This window comes from Dermochelys coriacea, chromosome 18, assembly GCF_009764565.3.
Source record: "Dermochelys coriacea isolate rDerCor1 chromosome 18, rDerCor1.pri.v4, whole genome shotgun sequence".
Taxonomy (NCBI): domain Eukaryota; kingdom Metazoa; phylum Chordata; order Testudines; family Dermochelyidae; genus Dermochelys; species Dermochelys coriacea.
Window position 1 is genome coordinate 2,819,692 of NC_050085.1, and position 23,133 is coordinate 2,842,824.

Genomic DNA, 23,133 nt, shown 5'->3' on the forward strand with positions numbered 1-23,133 from the left:
AGACAGGGAGGAGTCAGTGACCATGCATCCTGTCACATATACACTGTGAAAGGGTTTGCTCTCCCTCTCTTCCTTGTGTTTCACAAAGATTTGTTAGCCCAAGATTTTGAAGTAATCTGGATCAAGATGCTCAGATGTAAAAGGCAGATATTGCAGAGTCTGCATCTCAGTGTGACCTGATCAGATAGAAGGCTCTCCAAGGGGCTGAGCCTACACCCATTGCAGACAATGGCAAAGATCTGATTGATTACCATGGAGAACAACAGGCCCCTGCATAGAAGTGGTCAGAAATTTTCATTAGAAAATGCTGATTTGTCAAACCTGAAATATTTCACAAAAATATTTAGTCAACCCGCAGGCAGGGTTTGGATGGAAATCTGCCTGGTTCTGAGCCAGGGCACCTAGTGGACTGCTGGAGACCTCAGGGCTTTCAAGGATCCATGGCTCCCAGACTGCCACAGTGAAATTAGCCCCAGGGCTGGGGACCCCATGGTCCTCTGCTCCCAGGCAGCTCCACCATGTGATCTTTCTCCCCCAGGATGCGGGAGCTGGGCAGAGTGGGGAGCTGTCTGGTCAGGGAATTTGGAAGCTCTGAGGTCCCCAGTGCTGGGGCAGTCTGCATGGCAGGGCTGCCAGGGATCCAGGAATCTCTTGGAGCCCCTGAGTGAAATTGACATGATTCTTGTCAGTTTCATGGCTTCTATTTAGAGATGGGCAGCAGTGAAACACTGACATCAATCATGTCAAGATCACTTAGCTGCTGGGGTTCTGGGATGCAAAAGTGTTTTGGAAACATCATGTTTCCTAAATGAAATCTTTGGAATCCCCAGTTCTGAGAAGTTTAGAAAAATCTGTTTTCTGCATGAATCCACCTGAAACAAAATTTTAAAATGACAAAAATTCCTGGGAACTGGAAATTCTGGATTTTAGTCTTCTCTGCCCCTGATGTACAGGTTCAGCATGTAGTAAGGAATCCAGTGGGGGAACAGATAGGGGGAGATGATCTCTGTCCATTGAAAGGGATGATGGGGTAGTAGAATGTCTCCAGATTTATATTAGTGAGGTTTAAAAACACACACAATGTTTAGAAAGGATAAATCCTTGTGCTACCGGGCCTAGGATTGTTTGTATGATAGGGGTTAGAATTAGGAAGAAATTGCCCACTATGGTGTTTTTTGCCCCTTCATCGGGTTCTGACTGCTGTCAGAGATAGGATCTAATGAGATATGGCAATTCGCTGTCACCTTTTATCGGTGATCACAACTATAGATTCCTGTTGTTTCTTATTTGTTTGTTTTTAATGCTTTACAGTTTCTGGTGTCCTAGCATTTATCAATTTGCTAGTATGAACTTTTTACAGTGCTAAAACATTTCCACAGGAATTTAAAATTCATTTCTCATGTGTACTCAGTGATCTTACTCATGCACAGGCTGACTGTAGCAGATTTCAAAATGCCAATCAAAACTACAGGCCCAAGAGCTCGTTTGCTGTCTCTCTCTTTCTTATATTAGGTTTCAGAGTAGCAGCTATGTTAGCCTGTATTCACAAAAAGAAAAGGAGTACTTGTGGCACCTTAGAGACAAACAAATTTATTTGAGCATAAGCTTTCGTGAGCTACAGTTCACTTTATGGGATGCAAGTGAGCTGTAGCTCACGAAAGCTTATGCTCATATAAATTTGTTAGTCTCTAAGGTGCCCCAAGTCCTCCTTTTCTTATATTAGTATTTAACCTGCGGTCCTGGCAAGACTGATTGTTATTCAATCATGGGTGATTTTACTTTGTTCTTATCACTCTGCTGGGGAAGGGACCCGGCTGCTTGGAGCAAAGAGGTGGGGAAAATACGTTTTGTTTTCTTTGCGAAGCGTGGAGTAGAGTCAATGTCCTGCCTTACAGCCTCCAGCAGACCGAGCAACAATCGCCTTTCAGCAGAGGAGCCAGCTCCGTCTTTAAGCTCAGCAGGTGCAGTGAGAGGCTGAAAATTCAGAACGGCGAAGTCACCGAGGGACGAAAACATAAGAGGAGAAACTCTAGTGTGAAAACACCCTTTCAAGTTGGCGATCCTATCCCTCCCCTTCCCCCCGCTCCACCAGAGCATCGCCAAGGCCTGCGTGAATTGCAAAGGAGGAGTTTGGTACCGAGCAAGGAATGAATTGCAGGCTCTGTTCCTTTCCCCCGGACCCTTTTATAAATGAGGTGGTTGTAGCGTGTGTACGTGTATGCGAGAGAGAAAAGGCGTCCATGGGAGGAGCGCAGCATCTTGGAATCTCTCTGTCCCTGGCCAGGCCCGGCCCGGCACGGCCCGGCCCGGCTCGAGACTCTTAGGGTTGCGGGCCTACCCGAGAAACGCCAAGCAGGAGCCCCTAGGAAGAGGAGACCCCGCTGGGGAAGGGCCCAGCCAGGAGGATACGGGGGTTGCCACGCTGTCCTCGCGCGTCCGGGCTCGCCTCCGCAGCGGGCTCCTGGGCGATCAGCGCTGGGGCAGACGCGGCTCGCGGGAGCCTGCAGTCGGCGGGGTCAGAGCATCACCAATCAGAGCAAAGCCCGCCCCCCGCCTTGCGCAGCGCGCGTGAGGCCGGGGCCCGTGACGGACGGACGGGCCAGCCACTCAGGGCCCAGATCTTCGGGCCAGCGAACGACACACTCCCGCGTGCCGCGGCCAGCCAATCAGGCGGGGCGCTCGCGACACACACGCGCACACTTAAGCCGGGTCAATGAGCGGCGGCGGGGCCGGGTTTTCTACGGCGAGTTCCGAGCGCAGCGCGCGGCACAGGCAGCGCCGGGGCACCGCAGCAGCGCGCCGGAGGACTCGCGTCGGCTCGCCGGGCCCCCCGCACGGCTCGGCGCCTTGGCCCGGGGCGGCTTCCCGCGCAGAGAGCGCGCGGGCGCGGCAGCATGGAGTCGCGGAGCAAGGTGACCGTGGGCCCGGCGGGTGGGGGAGGCTCCCGGCTCCGGGACCTTCCGGCGGGGCTGGCGCGTGCATGGCCGATTTGGAAGGAAGCGGGGTTTGGGGGAGGGTCGCTGCTTCCCAGAGTCTCTCCGCTCCAAGCGTCCTCCTGCCTGCCCTGGGGAGGCCGCGCGTCCCAGCCGAGCCCCATGGCCGGGGGTGGCCGCTCCGCGCAGAGAGAAGGCTGCTCTCCCGGGTTCAGCAAGTCCCCGGGGGCTATCGGCTTGGCCGCCGGCCTGGGTGGGGGGCTGCATGTCCTTGGGGCCGGACCCCGTCTGGGGAGTGAGGCGGGGCTGCAAACCCTAGAAACCCCCCGCCCCTTGTGGCGCATCCCTAGCGGGGCGAGTCCTGGCGCCTGTTTTAAACCTTCCCCTTCTTGGCGCCTGTTGGGCTTGAGCCGCCCCCTGCTTTTGGCTCCCTTAGCCAATGCCCCGCTGGCGGCGATGGGACCCGGCTGTTGCCCCACGGCTCCCTCCTGGGACGCCCCATCCTGCATCGCCGGGCAGGGGCGGGGGTAGGGGTGCTGCGCAGCGCGTCCCAGTCGCAGCAGGGTGCGGAGTGGAAAATGTTCAGCCTCAATCGGCTGGCGTGTGTTTAAAATAACTAAACAAATTAAGCCCCCAGACAAGTGAGTCAGTTCTTTCCTGCCGGCGTCCCAGGTGCAAGATAATCAAGCCATGTCTGAGGGGTTCGGTAAAAGGGCAAGTTTGCAGGTTCAGGACTGGGGGGTTCCGCTCCAGAGCCTTTGGGGCTGGACGGGGGGGTGGGGGGAGGGAAGAGTTCGTTGAAACTTTGTGCTGAGGCTTGGTGGGAAGGATGCCCGCCCCTGTAGCCGGTCTGTATTCAGCTGCTTAAAACACCCCAGCCTTCCTGTGTACGCTTTAGCCTTGCCTGGCCCACACTGGTGACCCCAAAGCTCCTGTTGGCACAGAAGGGAAGGGCCTTACGGGTCAGGACTCGGCTCGCTGTCCCGCGATCGCAGCAAAGTCCCCCCGTTTTCCCAGCTAGTCAAGGGCCGAGGGGATGCGGTGCTTCGGAAAGCTGGCGGGTTTCCCGTGTTGCCAATTCCTGGGATTTTTTTTTCTTGATACTTGACGGTTTTTTCAAGCCCTACCTTCTGGAATCCAGGGTTTCAATAAGAATCTCCCCTTCCGTGTTGCATGTTTTTCGGAGCACAACTTGTTATGGAGAGAAGCCTGGGAATGAGACCAGGTCCCCTCCAAAGGTTCAGAGTAGCAGCCGTGTTAGTCTGTATTTGCAAATGCATCCGATGAAGTGAGCTGTAGCTCACGAAAGCTTATGCTCTAATAAATTTCAGAGTAGCAGCCGTGTTAGTCTGTATTCGCAAAAAGAAAAGGAGTACTTGTGGCACCTTAGAGACTAACAAATTTATTAGAATTTATTTATTATTTCTTCTAATAAATTTGTTAGTCTCTAAGGTGCCACAAGTACTCCTTTTCTTTTTCCAAAGGTTCAGAAACCAGAAGGCAAATAAAAAACCCTGAATCTCTTAATGGGGGAGCCGCCTGATTTTTAAGCTTTGTGGGGCCTGACTCGGGATTTTTGAACATGTGGGGTTGGCAGTCCTGCTCTCTCGGTCTACTTTGTCCCATTACTTAATGGGTCGGACCATTATGACCATTTAGTCTGGCCGAGAATTTCACCAGGTGGGGATTCCTGCATGGAACTTGTTTGAACTAGAGCAGGGATGTAATCCCAGAGAGAGTAACCAAGGATACCCTCTTATAAATTATACAATCACAGTAAGGCCTTAAGGGGGAAAATAGTGTATGTATTTATAATTCTTCCCTTGAGTTGGGCCTCGCATCAGGTTCAAATCCGGTATAATCTAATCCCCCCACAGGCTTGACTTTCCCTCTTTTTGGTATATTTGCAGGACTGTGTTAAAAGGATTTTTCTTGTTTTTATTTGCTTGGTGGAAGAGCCCCCTAGTAGTCTCTGCCCTGAAGAGCTTCTTTGTTCTGTGCTTGGGCCATACCTAGGACCATCTAATGCTGCTCTAGAACTGGAGCTCTTAAACACGGTTTTGTTTTTCTTCCCTCCTCCCTCAGGCTCCAATCCACAGCAGTCAGCTTGTTTTACAGAGTATTGGTATGTGATGATTACATTAGTGCTCATGGTAAAAGGAATAGGTTTTATAAGGAAGAAAAGAGGGTGGGGGATCCAAAGCAAAACCATCCCTGCCCAACTCCACACAACAGAAGGGTTCAGATTGAGACTCCAAAGTGGTCTCTTCTGATCTGACTTCCTATGGGTCTCAGATCATCCGAATGAGTAACGTGTTCCCCAGTTGCTCACATCTTCCCTGGTTACCTTCCACTTCACAGGCTCATCCTGTTGCATTGCACTGATATAACTGATTTGGGTGGAGGTACTCCAGATTACAGCGGCTAACCCATGGCCATGGAACAAACATTTGTAGTCTGGCTCGGCTGGGCTAGCTGCATTAGGCGAGTTTATAGTGGTTGTATATTTAAAAATTGAGTATCCACGCAAACCCCTATGTAGCCTTTCTTTTGGTATAAACCTGGCTTACATCGATTTAGTTGAAAATGATTTCTTGCTCATTTAAACTAAATCAATATGACTGAGTTAAATTGAATTAAGAGTGTCCACAGAGGGGGTTGAACCAGTTTAACCAAATTGATTTAAAATAATGATGTTCCTCAAACTGGCAGCTCTTGTGTGAAGATAAATTTATAGACTAGCACTTACAATCATATTGGGTAACTTGAGTAAAGTGACAATCAGTTAATTCAAGAGATTTTAGGCTCCAGTGTGCAATGAAAGGGGATACGAGAGTCTAGGGCGGGGAATTCAGTCCAGCAGGCTCCTTCCCTCTCCGTTCAAGAGACCCATCTCTTTTTTAAAATAAAAACCGGTCTTGTGACAACGCAGGGAGGGCGCAGGAGAAGCAGTGCTGTTCCGGCAGTCTGTTTTCTGGGTCAAGATGCTCTCGGAGTTTATTTGTGCAATACTGTCTCCGGATTCCCTCCTTTCTCCCTAGCTTTGGAATGTGTTGGGATCAGCGCGTTGCTGTATTTAGCTCGCTGCGCTCCGCCGATGGCTGGGTGGGGAGCTGGCTGGCCGCTCCCGGAGTGGAGCGTCCTGTGCGCCCAGGCTGTGGGTTTGGAAGCGGAGCTCTGCGACGTGACAGCCAGGAGCACCTCACCGCGCAGCCTGCTCCGGAGGGGGAGGAGGCGAGCGGCTGGGACTGAGGTTGAACATAGAAATCCAGCGCTGGGCCAGATTCTGATCTCGGCACGGTGGTGCAAATCCGCAGTAGCCTGCATTTGGCTGTAGAAGCCCCAAAGGAGGACAAGGGGCCGGTTCACCTACGATAAACGCTGCGGTGGGTCCCGTAGAACTGGCTGGCTTCTCTCAGCTCTGTGCTTGGAGGATATTTCCTAGTCTCTTTTTGGCGGACCTTTTTAAACCTCTGGATGCTGCCTTCATTTCTGGGGGGTCGGGGGTGTCACTTCCGCTGTTCCAGTGGAATCATAAAGGTCGCCGGGGCGAGTAGAGACCAGAGCGCGGCGCAAGCACCGGCTAAGCCTGGCACCCCCTGGGATCCCGGCAGGGAGGCCGGTTACCCGCGGCCTCCATCCGGTCGGGCCCGGCTGCCAGTCTCGGGGGTGCCCGCGCTGCCCGCTGCCCGGGCTGGGGGGCTCCCGGGTATTGCGCAATACGCCGCGTTGGGCTCGCACAGTCCCGGGGCTGGCGGCAGCCGCCGCCCGGCTCCGTCTGGAGGGAAGCTGCGGGCAGGTCCCCGGCGCTAGGGGGCGGTGTCGCGCCAGCCCCTGCGATGTAGGCCAAAGGGGAGAGCGAGCCCAGCCTCCGCGGGCGGGGCCCGCCGGAGCTCGCTGCCCATTGGCGGCCGGGGGCGAGCCCCTCTCAGCGGGCTGGCGGGAGCCTAGCTGCGAGCTGGGGCGGGCAGAGAGCTGAGGCAGGGATACAGGGGCACAGCTGGGGAGCGCAGGGTGCGGCTGCTGCTTTGCCCCAGCCGGATCTCTCCATCTCCATTCTCTGTGTCAAGATCCAGTCATTGCTGTCTTTGTGTGGTAGCTTTCTGGGCGGAGATCGGGGAGGGAAATCCCTGGGTCACATCCCAAGCATCTTTGGCAATGAAAGCTTCCTCAGATAGCATGATCTGCACAGGACCATGCAACCCTGACTTGCAGGAACTTGAGGGACCACTTGGGAGGAAGGGTTACTTACCCGAGTAGGGGGTTGCAGCTCCAACTGTATTTCTAATGGGTTTCAGAGTAGCAGCCGTGTTAGTCTGTATTCGCAAAAAGAAAAGGAGGACTTGTGGCACCTTAGAGACTAACCAATTTATTTGAGCATAAGCTTTCGTGAGCTACAGCTCACTTCATCGGATGCATTCGGTGGAAAATACAGTGGGGAGATTTATATACACACACAGAGAACATGAAACAATGGGTTTTATCATACACACTGTAAGGAGAGTGATCACTTAAGATGAGCTATTACCAGCAGGAAGGAGGGGGGGGGGAAGCTGTAGCTCATGGAAGCTTATGCTCAAATAAATTTGTTAGTCTCTAAGGTGCCACAAGTACTCCTTTTCTTTTTTGTGAATACAGACTAACACGGCTGCTACTCTGAAACCAGTAGAAAGAGACAATCAGCTGTGGATACTCCTGTTTATCAACTAGGCAAACTTAAGTCTTAACTCAGTGGTAGAAGATTGTTGGATATATCTAAATTTGAGATAATGGATGATCCAGTCCATTCAGACTCAACTAATTTTAGCCCTAACTGAACCTTATTTGTAGCCTTTTTGACTCACAAAACACCTTTAAAAGTATTCTTTGTGAGTCTCTACGCTTTCTGCTTCATGGACTGGCCTGAACCAGAAAGTGGCAAAATATCATGGGAGAGGCTGTGCTTATTGAATTTCATTCCCAATTTTCCAGACTCCAGATGGCTAGCCAAAGCTTATCCAAACTTTTTTAACCTTTAGGGTTCCTGATCTGATCATTAAACCTTTTTAAAGAGAAATTTAACCCAAAATTTAGGTTTTGTAAAATTTATTGGTGGAGACTCAATAATAGGAAATGAATTTTCTGGGGACAAAAACAATAGAATTTTAGGTAGAAACTTAATTTGGTTCTATTAAAAATTTAGTCTCAATACCTGCAAAATTTAATAAAGCACAAAATCCTCTTCATATGAGTTTTTGAACCATCCTTTAGAATTCTATAACAAAGCTATCATTTTATGATTTATATGATTTAAAAAAAAAACTGTAAAGTTAATTTTCTGTTCACTTCTACAAAACTTCCGTAAGAGGCAACTAACAGAAAATTTTTAATTCTAATGGAAAGTTTAAAAACAAATATTCTTCTGCCTTGATTGCAACCTAAACTAATTCAAAATCCTGCATGAAAACCTGAGAATGGAATTGAATGGAAACTGCCTCTAATCAAAAGTGACACTGACTGGATAATTTTCACTATACAAAAAGATAAAAATCCAAAAAGTAAAAACATAACATACAACATAAATAGTGAAGAGTAAGTTGATCTTTAAAATTTTCAGGTTTAACAGTTGAAGGTGTTAATACATGCAGTATGTAAAAGAATTATTTATTTAAGCTATGGGCCAATTTAAAAGTGGCTAGTGATTTTTGGATGCCCAGCTTGAAATAACTTGGAGACCTGATTTTCAAAGTGCTGAGCACACACTTTCTATAAACTGTGCCCCTTTATGGTGCTCTACGATAACTAGTCACTTTTGAAAATCTTGGCCATGGTGTAAGATGACTGTTAAATTATCAGTAGGTGAACATCTAAACAGTCCTGCAAGAGGAAAGGCACATCTGGCTGAAGAGAAGGCAGATCAGTGTGATTCCAAATGTAATTGGAGAAAGCACATTGAAAGGTGAATTTATAGTAGTATGCATGGAGCAAATTCCTTTTAAATGAGAACAGGTACTGCACCTGACTACCAGACATCCAAACCCCTCAAGGACCTGTGCTACAGTCTCCTTCCATAAAAGCTCACTGTACAATAATTAGTTTTATGCAAACAGTGTGGTGCAATCTTATTGATGTAATGCTTCAAAGTACAATATTCTGCATATCTTGTTGTTGCCATTTATTGTTGCCTTGTCATTCAAGGTGTGCAAATCATGACTAATTACAAATATTCTTAGACTTTCAGGCTGGTATGAACTGCTCTGCTCCAGCATGGAGCAAAAGGAAAGTCTTTTTCTGTTTGGTAGGAGCTGATTCCATGACAGCAGGGGGAGAGGAGTCTGCCTCTTTGACCCTTCTTTATTTGGAGGGGTGGGGGAGGACTTGTGTGCTTTACATAAAGCTGCGACTACTGGCCTTTTAAAAAATTAATCATTTTATAACCGTGGTGTTAGGGTATGTTCAAATGCAAGCTGCTTTTCATGTTCACAGTGATGACACTGTTGCTTTTGTAGGGGGAAGCTGTCTTGTGTGCTCATGGTGTGACAATGATTTATGCAAAATAGCCTTTGGAATGAAGGAGATCAGCTGTGCAGAAAGGAGTGCTGCCTGTGGGACAGAGTATGGGACAGGGTCATAACTTCAGGGATCTGTTCCTGGTTTGTGTAACAGGATGGCTTGACTCTTTAAGGACTAGAAGCCTGGAGCCAGCCAATCCTAGTTAGAAGAAGACACACCTGTGCCAGGGATCAGGTGATTACCCTATAAGGAGCAGCAGGAAGCTGCAGGAAAGGGGATGATGCAATCTTCAGAAAGAAAACTAGAGGAGGCTGTGGCTGGCAGTGAGCAGCTCCTGCAGGAGACCCTTGACCAGGGAAGGGTTTGAGCCTGGAAGCCAGAGTCAGGTGTCAGAAGGAAAAGTCTGGTCTGGCCGTGGCCTGCAAAAGCAGGAGTGGCCCCAGGCAGGAAGGCTGGCATTGGAAGAGAAACTTTTGGGGTTTTTTGTTCAGAGGATTTGATGATAAACCTGACAGAAGGAGGGGTATTTTTGGTCACAAAGCCACTGGATGACTGAGGAGTTTAAGAGGGCGAACAGCGGGGCTGCTTTTGGGGCTGTCCTGAAGCCAGTGGAGCCCCTGGGAGGAGGCCATGCATTGACATCCTGCCCCTTGCTTCCTGTGAGCTTGGGCCAGTTAGCCTTCCTCTGCTGCAGATCTGCTGTGTGCTGTGCTGACACTGATCCATGCCCCAGGTATTGAGGGGCTTCGTTCAGTGCTGCTTTTGAGATCTGCTGCTGAGAAGTGCCAAGCTCTGCAGCACAAGTCTGGTCAAGCTCCATCCAGTTCCAGTTTGCTGGAAAAAGATTCCTATTGGATTAACTGGAAATTGGATTGAACCACTGATGAGAGGGAGCTGCTCCACAGCTGTCCAGCCACCTCCAGACCTGTCTAAGGCATATAGGGCAACCCATGTTTTCTGCTTCTTCCAAACCTGCCACAGGTTGTAAAGAGACAGGGGCCCTGATCCTGCCATACAGCTAAGGCTGGCAGGGACCACTACAATCCATTCACAGAGAGCAGCTTTCAGGAGTGAAGTCAAGCTTCATGCGCACGGGAGAAATGAGTGTGTCTAAGAGCTGCATTAAAACCCAGTTATGGCCAAAAAAGCTGAAATGCTGTGGGACTGGCCGGTGTGAATGGTTTATCTTTTGATTAGCCCAATCTGGCCCCATCCACTGTAGGGCTTGGTCCTACTTACATTTATGTCAGTGTCAAAACTCCCATTGGCTCCAGGCCTGCAGGATCAGATCTGCGACAGGCAAACTGCATTTAATCTAGTTCAGCCACCACAGCATATAAATGGCTTTAGCTGTAAAATAGTTCTGTTCTGTGTGGAAGGAGCCAAGATCTCCTTCTGCGCTTGCTTGCTTCCTAGAATCAGGAGAAGGGAGGGGAGAGGTTTAGGAATGGTACTGAATCTCTGGGGGCCCAGATAGGTTTGCCATCTACAAGATGCAGAACACCCTGTCGCAGGCCATCCCAACCCCAAACAAAAAGGGTCCTATTGCCAACCCTGCCAGAGAGCCTTCTTGGGGTCCGTACCACTTCCTGGAGCCCTCAAGGGAATACCTATTGTCCCCTCCTAGGAGGAGCCACTGCCTTTCACCCCACTCCTTGTCCATTCTGCTTGCTGGTCCCTGGCACCAAGAGGAGCCACCATGGTTTCTGCAGGCGAGGGCCTGGCCCATAGGGGGAAGGAACCAGGGTGCCAGCTGTGCTCCCAGCCATGATATGCATGGCCAGTAGTTTCATGATCACTGTGGGCATCACCCAAAAAACCTGGCACATTACATCCTTTTACTGGCCATGAGCAAGGCAGTACAAAAACTAGCCAGGCCAGGTGGCAATGCTAGGTCCAGAGCCATCCTGCCACATATTTTCAGTGTGGGTGGGAGCACATGGTGGTTTGTGCCTTACCCAGCATAATGGGGCCAGATCATTACTGGGTGCAGTTGTATTAACGACAGTGGGCCCCACCTTGTGCCTCCTTTAAAGGGGAATGTATTACATAGAAAGTAAATGCAGTCACTCGCACACAGCCTCGTGTTCAATCCTCTTGTTAGCAGAGAGGCAGTGGGTAACAGCATGGGTGCTCAGCCTCTGCCTGCTGGTATTCTCGGGTTACGTTGGTTCAGTGCCCTTAAAGGGGGACACCATTTCAGTGCCTAGCACTAGCACCAGCTGTACATCAGAACAAGCTGTAGGAGCATGGGGTGTCAGCAGGTATGGTAGCTGGATGCTATGCCTGGCACTCAGGAATGTGAGGTGGGAAGGGGAAGCATGTATTGCTGGGGAAGGAGATTTCTTTCCTCTCTGAACCTGTGCGGACAGGATGTGGCCCCTTTCTACATAAGCTCAGCAACACAGGGAAAGAAGCGCCTGTGAGAAAAAGGAACAAAGGGAGCAGTTAAAGGAATCATTATAAACCTGTCTGAAAACCTCAGATTCCACCTGAATCCCATGCTATATGGGCCCTGTGCATCATGAATGGTGTGTGCATGTGCTCACATGCTCCACTCCTTCCTTTTCAGTCTCTGGTGCAGGGCTGCAGGCAGCTGGTGGCCTAACTCAAGTGAGACCTTTGTCCAGAGCCCCCAAAGGTTGACTTCCTATGTAGGCTCAGTGTCCTCTTCATCCCCCCTCCTCCCAGCCCTTTGGGTGTATGTCCTTGTCCCTCAGTGTGTTTGGGGAGATGGGCTTGGGCTGCAGGTGATGGCTCCCATCCCTGATCAGCTGGGCTTGAGAGAACTAGCTGTACCCAGAGCTACTCACTTCTCAATGCCCAGTATCTCTAGTCCTTGTGGTGTCAAAAGGCACTAGGGCCTGCTCCTCTTAAGGCCTGGCATCTCTGAACTGGAAGGGATACAGTAACCATTACCAATACTTCCACAGGGTAAAATTCACCCCTGTGCAGATTGTGCACCACTGGGGATGTCTATCCCGTGGACTTTTGTGCCTTAGAACTTGTACTGATCCTCTTGATACCAGCTTCTGCTCCTTGATTTTTGCGAGCCAGCAGGCACTGAATCTGGTATGAGCTAGAGCAGCCTAGGGGCTGCTCTAATTTATGCCAACAGCATATGAACCTTGTATCAGCTGTAGACTGGGGTAGCAGGGTGGAACTCGGTCCTGTCCTTCCCCACTGAATTACTCTTTGATGTGCCCCTTGTATCAGGCTGGGGGCAGAGTGACTGGCACAGAACCCAGCTCTGATATCTTTACACTAGCTGATACCCCTGCTGCCAGGGGAATTCTTGGCTGGCCACTCACACCCAGAGCCTGGCTCCTTCTTTGCAGCTGAAGAAACTGGCCCTGTTTCAAAAAGTGGTGCTTGGAGCTCTGCAACAATCATGCAGTGTTTCCTTCCTTAGCCCAAAGCCCCTTTGAAATCCAGGGGGAAGCTGCCCTGGCTGAGGAGGGGCCTGAGTCTTAGAATAAATGCCCCTCTCCCCATCTGCTGCATCACAACTGAGCGCACCCTACAGATGCAGGGCCAGATGTGCTGGTATGCTCCAGCTGTTCTGTCACTTGAGCAGTGCAAAGCTACCAGTGACTGGCCTCGAACATACTTTTCACCATTCATGCCCTTTGTTTATCTTTTGCATTTTACTCAACCTAGTCAGTTTCCCTTTACATGGGCTCACAGATGGCACAGCTAGAAGTGACTGTTAGGATAGCCTAGTTGGACCTCCTGCATAATACAGGCCAGAGGACTTCATGCAGCAATTGGATGACCACTTGTGACTGAACTAGAGCAGATCTGTTGCCATTCATTTTTGCACCCAGGTTCCCGTGTTAGCATTGGGCTGCAAACACAGCAGAGGACTATTCCAGTGGAAACATTGCTGCTGTTTGCATTTTCCTAAAACCAGTACAACCCCCTGCTCTGAAATCAACACAAGTGCCCATATGATTAGACAAGGGAGGACTGGGAGACTTGCATTTTACCTGCTTTGTGGGAGGTTCTGGGAAAGCTTTAAATGCTGAGCTGCCTCTTGTGTTCCATCATTCCTGTTTGCTGGTGGATGCAGATCTCCTGACTTAATTGAGGCATCTCGTTAACTGTTGCTGGGTAACTTGAGATGGTAACCTCATTGGCTATCCAGGCTCGTACTTGCTATCCAATGAAATCAACCACTGGTAATTAAAGTCAGGCAATTAAAAAGTGGGTTCAGCACATCCCTCTCTGAACAGAGGGCGGGGAAATGAAGGGGACCAGGCCATGGAAGGAGGCTCTGCTTCCAACTGAGCTGTGAGGAGAAATGCAGAGACAGAGGGACAGAGACAAGACAGGTGGCTAAGCCAAGAGCTGCACAGGAGAGCTCTTGAAGCTGGGCTGCAGAGGGGAAAGGATGAGGGACCTGAGCTGTGGCTTGTGAATCAATCTATGGGCGGATTAACGAGGAAGGCGGTTTCAAGGAGGATTTTGACATGAGTAAGGGCCCAGAGGGGTCGTTCCAGGACAGCAGGGGTGATGTAAGCAGGCAGAGGGCATATGCTAGTGTCTGGGGAGCCAAGATTGGCAGATGCTGTAGAGCAGAGAGTTCCTGTGGTTAAGACAGAGGAGGAGCAGGTGTCTTGTGCACAGGCCTCAGTCATGGTCTGACCTCTGCAGGTCCTTCCTGAGCAAAGAAGTAATTGCAGTTAATTGTGGCTCTCAGAATGAATCTCCTATGTGATCAGGCTCTGGGTCCTGGCTCTGTACAATACAGGGGTTGGGGTGGAGCTGGAGCTGGATCATCACCCTGCTACCCCCCAGGCAGATGCACATGGTCCAGGTTAAAGGTTTGGGATCTCTAACAAAGGCACACTGAGATCTGGCAAATCTGCACTGCTGTTTCAGCAAACGCTGCCCTCCACCAAACCAACATTGCTTCAGAGAGCAGGTGTGAAGAAATCAAAGAAAGGGCTTTAATTTCACATGGCTATTCCAAAGCTCATCAGCCCAGCCTGTGAAAAGTGAATCCCAGTTTTCTGGGTACAGCCACCAGGCTGAGCTACTGGTGACTTTCCTGCCTGGATCAATGGGCCATTCATGGAGGTGTCCAATTACCAGCCTATGCTGACACTCCCTACCCCCACCCTCCCACTTCCTCCAAACAAACTGCCAATTGTTACTCTAACCCTAGGCAGGGGAGAGGCAGTGGGAGAGGACTTGCCAAGTAGCTGTAGGCATTGAGCGTTGCATAAATGCAGGGATTTTGCTGAGTAACTGAACTAGACTGACAGATTGTTGTTTGCCTCAGCTGAACCAGGCTGCAAGTGCAACCCTGCGTTTGCTTTCCTTTCAAACTTCAGCCCTGATGCCGCGGCATTACCCTTTCTCTTGCCCAAGTGATGGGGCCTTCTGATGCATATCGGCTGGGAGGAGAGAGGACCTTGACTCTGGAGGATGGGTACTGCTCCCGGGAATGGATGTACTGTTTGTCCCAGCCCCAGTTCATGAACAGTAGGTTTCTGGTGCTCAGCTCTGCAGAGATTTAAACTAGTGAACGCCAATACCTGATACTTATCTCACCTACACAAGCTCAAAGCCAGAGTAACTCCATGGAGGTCAATGCAGTATCACTTATTTATTTAGCATGTGCATAGACTAGCTAGGTGATGGCATCTTCAGTGGCGTGATGTAGTTCTTCTAGGCTACCACTGAACCTAGTTGTCAGGCATTCATCAACAATGTGTCATCTGTCGCGCTGCAGCTGCACAAAGGGCTGTCACAAAAGCCCCAGCAATACTAGCTGCACAGGGACCTTGCCCTGCACATCCAGGTTAGAGGGCAGGCCCATGCCTATGGCCCAGTGCCTGGAATCTCACAATTTCAGCATTTGGTTAAAAAAAAAAAAAAAAAAAAGTTCAACCTCTGGATTGAAAGAAAAGCTTGAAAACTTGACCTGAGTTTCCTTAGACTGTAAGCTCTTTGGAGCAGGAGCTGTCTCTTCTGTTAGTACAACGCCTAGCACAGTGGGATTCTGGTCCATCACCAGGGCTTCTTGGTGCAACTGCAATTAATAAATGACTAATGCCTGCCCGAGTCTGCAGACAGCCTGAAACGGTAGCCCCAGCCATCTTAACTCTGAAGAAGGGACCACAGCCACATTATGGTGATTGGGGCTCCCATCTGAGGTGTGCCAAGGGTCCTGGATCGTTTAGTTCAGGCCTGTATCCTTTCAAGTGAGAGGAGATTCAGGCTCCACATCTTTCCCAGGAAACTGCTTTTCCTAATATGATACATATACATGTATATATTAACCCCTGAAAGATCTGGTCAAACACTTTGCTTTAGGAAATGGATGGATTTAATCTATGATTGCATTGATGGAACAAGTAATGAAATGCTAACAAGTGATACCCTTTATGGGATACTAACTCAGTGGGCCAAACCTGTCTTCATGTCAATCAGTGCAACTCCACTGCAACTTGTGAGCTTGCATGGGTGGACTTTGGATTTTTTTTTATTCACTATCCATGCCCCAATCTGCAAGCCTCTCTACTAGGGGCTACTTTTTGGTGTATGGAGAAAGCTGAGGGACGACTGAGATGCTCTGCTCTGTTCAGCCTCTCGCTCAGTAGTGGATATGCTGGAAGCCAGGAGAAGATGAGCCCTACATCTACTGGCTTGTTGCAGATGGGAAGGGGGCAGGGAAGGGTGTACAAGTCTTGTATGTGCACAGCTGCTGTCTGGTTGAGATCCAGAGTACTGGATCCTAAAATGGTTCAGGTCAGGAGCCAGGTGGGTGACCTGGACGGGGGGCTGCCCCCACAGTCCTACTTTGGAGAAAGGAGCATTTCCCAACCTGACGGCATGTTTCTCTTAAAGCAGATGACGGCTCGCTTGATGCTGGCGGTGGGAGGAGCAGTGCTGGGCTCCCTGCAGTTTGGCTATAACACTGGAGTCATCAACGCCCCTCAGAAGGTAAGGGTGAAGGCTTGGTGCAAGTACAAACATTCTCTGCTGTACTCATACTGCCCCCTGTGTTTGTGCTTTGCAGCATGTCCTCACACAGGCAGACGTACACAAAGCACACATCCATTGCACACCCCACAACATGAAACCTCTCAAACTGCAACACAACACCACACATGGAAACAAACTGCCACACATGTGTACACATGGAGAGTGACGCATCCATCATTGTAACACAACACTTGCATGCTGCAACACAATGTGAATACTTGCACACTGCAAAACAACTCCTCACATGAAAACGCCCACCTACACATACTACCCCACACACACACCCCCTCCAAGCTCAGCTAAAATAGCACATCCTGTTAAACCGCTTACTGACTAATGAGATTTATTAAGCAGTTATTGAATGCTCCTGGCAACAGCCAAAGTTTCCTTTTTGTTTACTATTTTGTTAAAGAATTATAGGAAAGTTATTACATAAACTTACCTTTTCTCATGACTGAGAGGCCCCAGCAATGCAGATCAGACCAGCATCCGAGCATTCCCAAATTAGTTAAGACTCGGGGTTTGGATTTGGGACCCTTTTCTAAGGGTATGTTTACATTGCAGTTAGACACCTGCAGCTGGTCCATGCCAGCTGACTTGGGCTCATGGGCAGGGAGGACCGATGCCTGTGGATAGTGGGGGTTGGGGGGGCAGAGTGAGGACAGCTGGTATCAGCAGTGTTACTGAGCATGCTCAGTACAAACCAAACAGCAAACCTGCATGTGTCCCCACCCGCCCCCACCTACATTGCAACTGCTCATGGTGCTTGGGCTAAGACTGTTCAATTTGACATTTGGATTCTGGGTCTCTCCCACCTCCACTGTCCCCAGTGATGGAGGAGTCTGTAGTGTAGATGGGATTCAGGAGTTCTTAGAGCCAGCTCAGAGCAGGTCTGGACAACACTGAGCATTGCCTAGATAGGTCCCACTGGTGGAGCTGCCCTGGTAGTATGATGCCTTTGGGCTGGGATAAAGACAATCTGTTTAAAAAAAACAAACAAACAAAAAAAACCCACCAAATAGTTGCTTTGAAGCAGGGTGAGTCTGACAGCCTTTGGTTCAGCCCACAGGGAACCTGATCTCCAGCTGCACAAGTGCTGATGGGGATTACCTACACTTTATTGACAGGTTTCAGAGTAGCAGCCATGTTAGTCTATATTCGCAAAAAGAAAAGGAGTACTTGTGGCACCTTAGAGACTAACAAATTTATTAGAGCATAAGCTTTCGTGAGCTACAGCTTTTACACTTTATTGGTGTCTTACCCTTGTATGTATTCCTTCTTGTCTTCTGCTTAGCAAACACCCCTGCCCTCCTGCACTGCCCTTTTAGATCAGCTGAGTATTTGGCCAGCTGAGTCATACCAGATCTGCATCCTCATGCTGAGACTATTGCAATAAGGGTGGGAAGAGACTCCCTGTGAAAAGGGATCCTCTAAAGCAGGTGTAGTCGCTAGGCAGACCCCCAGCCAAATCCAGACCACCAGATGCTTTTGAATGGACCTCAAAATCTTAATCTTATTTACTTATTGTTATTGAGGTGTGAAAAATGTTTCTCTGGAGTCTGGACCTTGACAAAAAAATCGGACTACCCTTGCTCTAAAGCCTGATTCCATTAAATCTGCTGTCCTTGAGGGCTGGGGATGACATGTTACCCAACCTTCCTTTCTAACTAGCTAGCTTGCAGGGGCAGGGTAGTGATACCAGTTTCAGAAATATTGGGCTTTCACTCACTCTTCTAATGGTGTCACTCCTGATTTTTACTGATGTGAGTGAGGATGGAATCAGTCAGGAAGTATGGCACCAAGGTACCCCATTATCTCCTAGTGGAATACAACTAAATCCCAATAGTGTCAGCAGGGTTACTTGTATCCTGCAGTGCAGGACACTACAAATGTTGGGGACTGGAGCCGGGAGAAGATGCCTAGGAGACAGATGGGGAGACCGTGGGAGAGTGCCCTGAAGGAGGGGGGGGAGCAATGCCAAAGAAACCAGGATGGGGTCCCGCTCTGAGTGGATGGGTGGGGGTGGGGTTCTGACACCTTTGTGCGTTTGGTGTCCAGTGACAAAGCCCTATTAACAGTTAATAGGAGCTGAGAATTAATTCGCTTAGGTGACTGTGGAAAATCCTACCTATCATTCTTTCATTCTGGTATCTAATGTGCACACTGGAGATTCAAGAAACTTTTAGAAAAAGCTGACATGTTTCTCCTAGATGCCAGACTCTAGCTGTTTTCAGGGCCCCAATGTCTCAATCTGAAACATCTGTGTCTGCCATGAAGGACAATCCACCCCCACCCTGATCACACCTGCTGCCCAAAGGCAGACAAAAGACAAGCCTTGAACTGACTGCTGCTGGTCAGCTTGAAAATGACCAGGCATTCCAGGGCCATGGAGAGAATTAAAACATCAAAGCATCTGTGTACAATCCCCAATAATTAAAAATACAGAGGTAGAATTTGTGCTGTAGGAATATTAAGCCTATTGCAGGAGGGATCAGCAGGCCAGCTGCACAGTGGCATGATTTGAATTACAAACAAGGCCCTGTTACTCTGAAACAGCTCAAAGAGGTTAACAAAAAAGCTCCTTTTAAAAACTTTCTAATACTTGTAAACAGTATCGAAATTTGTAATAACTTAATCCATTTTCACCTCAAATTAATATGGATCATCTAGCTAATTAGGAGACTGCAAGAATGTTTTTCATTGCAACATGCAAAGTACAGTTGTGAGCCAGGAAACTCATTGGGGGGGGGGGGGGAGTTTAACCCCTTTCACACCAAGGTCTAGGCTATAGTCTTGCAAGAACAGAGCTAGTGTTTTGAACAACTCTCTGAAGAGGCAAAAGCACTGGCTATGTGCTAAATTACTATTCAGTGATGCAGCTAAACATACAGAGTGTGACTTTGCACGAGGGATTTAATTTCACTGGAAATAGCCAGCTCTTCAGCATCTCACGAAGTCAGTGGCTCAGTGTTCAGACAGTCTGTGATGTATGTCTTGCTACTGAGTCTCCTTTCTCTTGCCTCTGTAAATCTGAACTAATTCAGCTGATGTCATCTTGGTGTCAAACCAGTGTGAAACCAAAACTGGGGTCCCTGGTAGAATTTGTCTGCCTTCTAGTTCTCTCCTGACCTGGACACTTAGTTGGGGGAAAGGGGCTCATGAGACATTGCTCCACAAAATGAGCTCTTTTTAAAGGGATTATGGGTCTGAAGCTTGGGAAATCCAGGCAGCCCCGCTGGGTTGGGTCTGCATTGGAGCTGTGTTCTGCAGGGTTTAGGTGGACATAGTGCTTAATTTGTTCCAGGGCTGAGCCCTGGCATCTCTGAGCTTGACGGTTCATAGCCCTGGCACCTCTGCATTTGCTGTCAGTTATGAATGTAAAAAATACTGCTTGAGCCCAGCACCTCTTTCCTTGCAAATTAAGAACTGGTTGACAGTTGTTGCAGGGACAGGCTGGCCCTGCCTTTCACTGGGATTTTCATTAGTGACTTATGGCTAGTGTTCTGGGACCCACCAGAGAGACTAATTGATGGCAGCTTCTATATTGTTGGCTGCAGATCCATCCCAACTGAGAGCAGAGGAGCAACTGCCCCTGTCCTGCAGAGCCACAGTAGAGGGAGGGCATGGCTGTGAAGGAGAGATTTAGAGCAGCCCAGCTGCAGAGCCCTACCTGAGTTAGTCCTTCCCGTGTGCCTAGGACTTTGGGGGTGCACTTCATGGTTCTCCATGCTGCAGTGAGCCGAGCTGCTCTGTGATGGAGAACTTTTGTCTTGCTGGGCACATGAGAGGAGTTGTGGGAAGGCTCTGGCAGACTCATTGCAAAGAGGGCAGATTACCAGCCTGAGTGGAAGTGGAACCTGGGCTCTAACCCAGCCCTGCAGCCCAGCCAACATGCCTGTGCTGAAAGGCTGTTGTGCATGGCCATGGCAGGGGTAAGAGCTTGGGCTTACAGCTTCAGTGAAGAGATCCTGTAACAGATTCCTACTAAGAATGTTTTTGATGCTACCCCACCCTGCCCCCAGGAGGCCTTCACTCCTCCCAGCTGGAGGGCATTGGCAAAGGCACTTGCATCCAGACTGTTAGAAGCAATTATATCTGGTACTTTGCACAGGGGAGGGTGTGAGGTGGAAGCCTAAGATGGACTGTAGAAACCCAGGGTCTCGGCAGTGGTTTATTCCCCATAACCTCCAAGTCATTGCTTCCCAGGATAGAGTTCCCTATCATGTAAGTAGGGCCTGAATTCTTTGTTCCTAGATGTAGACATTCGCATTTAGCCACATCAAAACACATTTGGCTTGCACCCAGCTGATTCAGAGTGATCTAGATTGCTTGTTAAGTGACCTGTCCTCTTCATTATTTATCACTCCTCCAATTTGTCATCTGCGAACTTTATTGGTGGTGGTTCTGTTTTCTTCCAGGTCATTGGTGAGCCTGGCAGCTCATGGGATTGTTCTTTGACCCTGCAAAGATTAAAGTAAAAGCACTTACACAAAATGGGATGCATTTGAGAAGTTAATTCCCAATAGGTTACCCATGGCCTTGGGCAGAGCACACAGTGAGGTTATATTAGGAACATTCCTCATAGCCCATCCATGCTACTTTGCAGAGGGGGTGTGAGGTGTGTCCCCAACAGGCCATGCATACTAACTCCATGCAGATGTGCACAAAGGGCCATGGGAAGTCTGAGTAATACATTCCTTATGAAGAGGGTTTGGCTGTTTGTTTAAATGATGCGTTTGGGGGGTTAAATTCTGCCCCGTGGGGAAGGAGGACTTAACCAAACCCATGGATGTTAATTACCCTCCCTGGGTTTCTTTGTGTCCTGACCCTATAAAATCCTCTGCGGAGCTAGTGTCCCAGATGCTCCCCCTGTAGCCAGCTTTGCGCTGGGCTCAGGAGCTCAATCATGTGGGCGCATCATAGAGCTGGAGACTTCACAGGCCTGCTTGAGTGCTGGGGTGTGGGGAGGCAGGATAGCTGGCGTCCAGTCCCTGGGAGATGGGGGCCAGGGCCCTTCGCCTGGCAAGTGGAGTTGGGGCCTGTATTTTATACCTGAGGAGGAGCTGGGATGGGAGTGAGGGTTAATCTCCTGTTTCTAGGAGAGCAGGGAGCACTGGGGAGGGGGAGAGGAGAGGTCAGGGCTGTGTCAGGGAGGGGGGGATGTGGAGCAGCAGCAGCAATTTGCTGTGGGGCCTCCCAGCTGCTTGGACTCTCAGTAGCTATCTCCCTGCGAGTGGCCTGGCCCTGGCTGTTCCCTGGTGCCAGCACACAGGGGCCCAGGTGCAACTGGGCTCGCTCTTCTTCCCTAGGCATGGGATGGGGGGTCTCTACTGCCCTCCCCCTTCCGTGGGCACAGATGGGGGCTGTTCTGTGCCATGCCATTCCATTGCACTTGGCACTCCAGGGATGAGATGGTGGGCATGAACTTTGTCAGCTTTTCTTCCCCGTGGCCGGCCTTGATGCCGTTCTGTGTGTGTTTGCGGGGGGAGTACCACCAGTAAACCACTACACAGCCCTGGCCAGCCTGAGTTCCCATCAGCAGCGAGGTTGAGATATTGGACAGTTTGGGGTTGGGATACAGAGCCATTCGGTGTGAATGTTGCCTGGGCTCCTAGTAGATGAGTTGTTGTTGGTGACTGGTGGGGAGTGAATGAGCAAATCCCTAATGGACAAATATCCACAGCGCACACCCTGCATCATTGTTGGCCAAGAGTTTAATGGGCTATTGAGACCAAAGCCCCCCCTCACCTGAAGAGACTGGGGCTGATCCCCATGGACAGAGCATGGCGCAAGCTTATGTAACTCACTGGCAAAGTGTGGGTCGTGCCCACTGCTGCCCCAGTGGCTGAGCTGCTAGAGGATAATAACCTATGACAGCTGCCAACCAATGGAGTTACTTTGTTGGCTCAGGAGGTAGAGATCAGTGCTGAAGGTCTTGGGTTTCAAAGCCTGCTAATTGGCCATGTGATAGTTACACTTGTGCTGCCTGCTGGTGCTGGTTTGCAGGGCCCTTGGGCTGCCCCCTTCCACCAGCTCCTAATTCACCAAGCTATGTTCAAAGATTTCAGCCTCCAGGCCACCCTTGGGAGCTTCTGGCCTGCGTCACACCCTGCACACAGTGTTGCCCAGGCTCCTGATGAGCTTGTTTTGACCATAGAACAATGGTCAAGATGACAAGGCTGTAGCAGTTTGGATTACTGGCACTACTGTGCCCATAAACACACCTGCATGCTTCAGCTGTGCAGGAGCAAAGCTCAGCTGGTTACAGACCCTGACTCACCAGGCAGCCTACAAGGGAGGGGAAGCACTAGAAACAGGGAGACTCAATGAGAACTGCTGCTCTTTAAAATGACCCTCTGTATTTAGGGACAGCCCAAGAATTTGGCACACTGAAGCATTGTCCCTGCTCTCCAGGGGGCCCCAGCCTGGGATGACTGGTATTGTAGCTAATAGTCTGAGTACAATGAGAATGAGGGAGTGAAATGCTGATCTACATCTAGACCCCATCAGGTGGTGGTGGAGCTCCAGCAGCAAAGACAGTTAGGTGAGATTTTATAAACTGGATCCTCAGCTCGTGTAAACTAGTGTTGCTCCAACAGCTGGAATTGGCTGCATTTTATGGGGTGGCTTTAGTGGTATAAATGGAGCAATTTTAACTTGCCCCAGCTGAGGATCTGGCCCTCAGACTTCCCAAATGTACTTTGTGCTGGAG

General features: G+C 49.7%; 1 protein-coding gene across 2 annotated transcripts in view; it reads left to right on the plus strand.

Annotated features, from left to right (window-relative positions):
* The first annotated feature begins 1,887 nt into the window (after positions 1-1,887).
* The window catches only part of SLC2A1 (solute carrier family 2 member 1), a 37,547-nt gene continuing 16,301 nt past the window's right edge, over positions 1,888-23,133 (plus strand). The window contains exons 1-2 of one of the 2 annotated variants that reach the window (XM_043500102.1): positions 1,888-2,195; positions 16,287-16,379. In XM_043500102.1, coding sequence (XP_043356037.1) covers positions 2,148-2,195; positions 16,287-16,379 — 141 coding nt within the window. In that variant the 5' untranslated portion in view covers positions 1,888-2,147. Of the gene's footprint in view, positions 2,196-2,693; positions 2,913-16,286; positions 16,380-23,133 lie in introns of those variants that run through there. The other variant, XM_038377102.2, reaches the window with a different exon arrangement.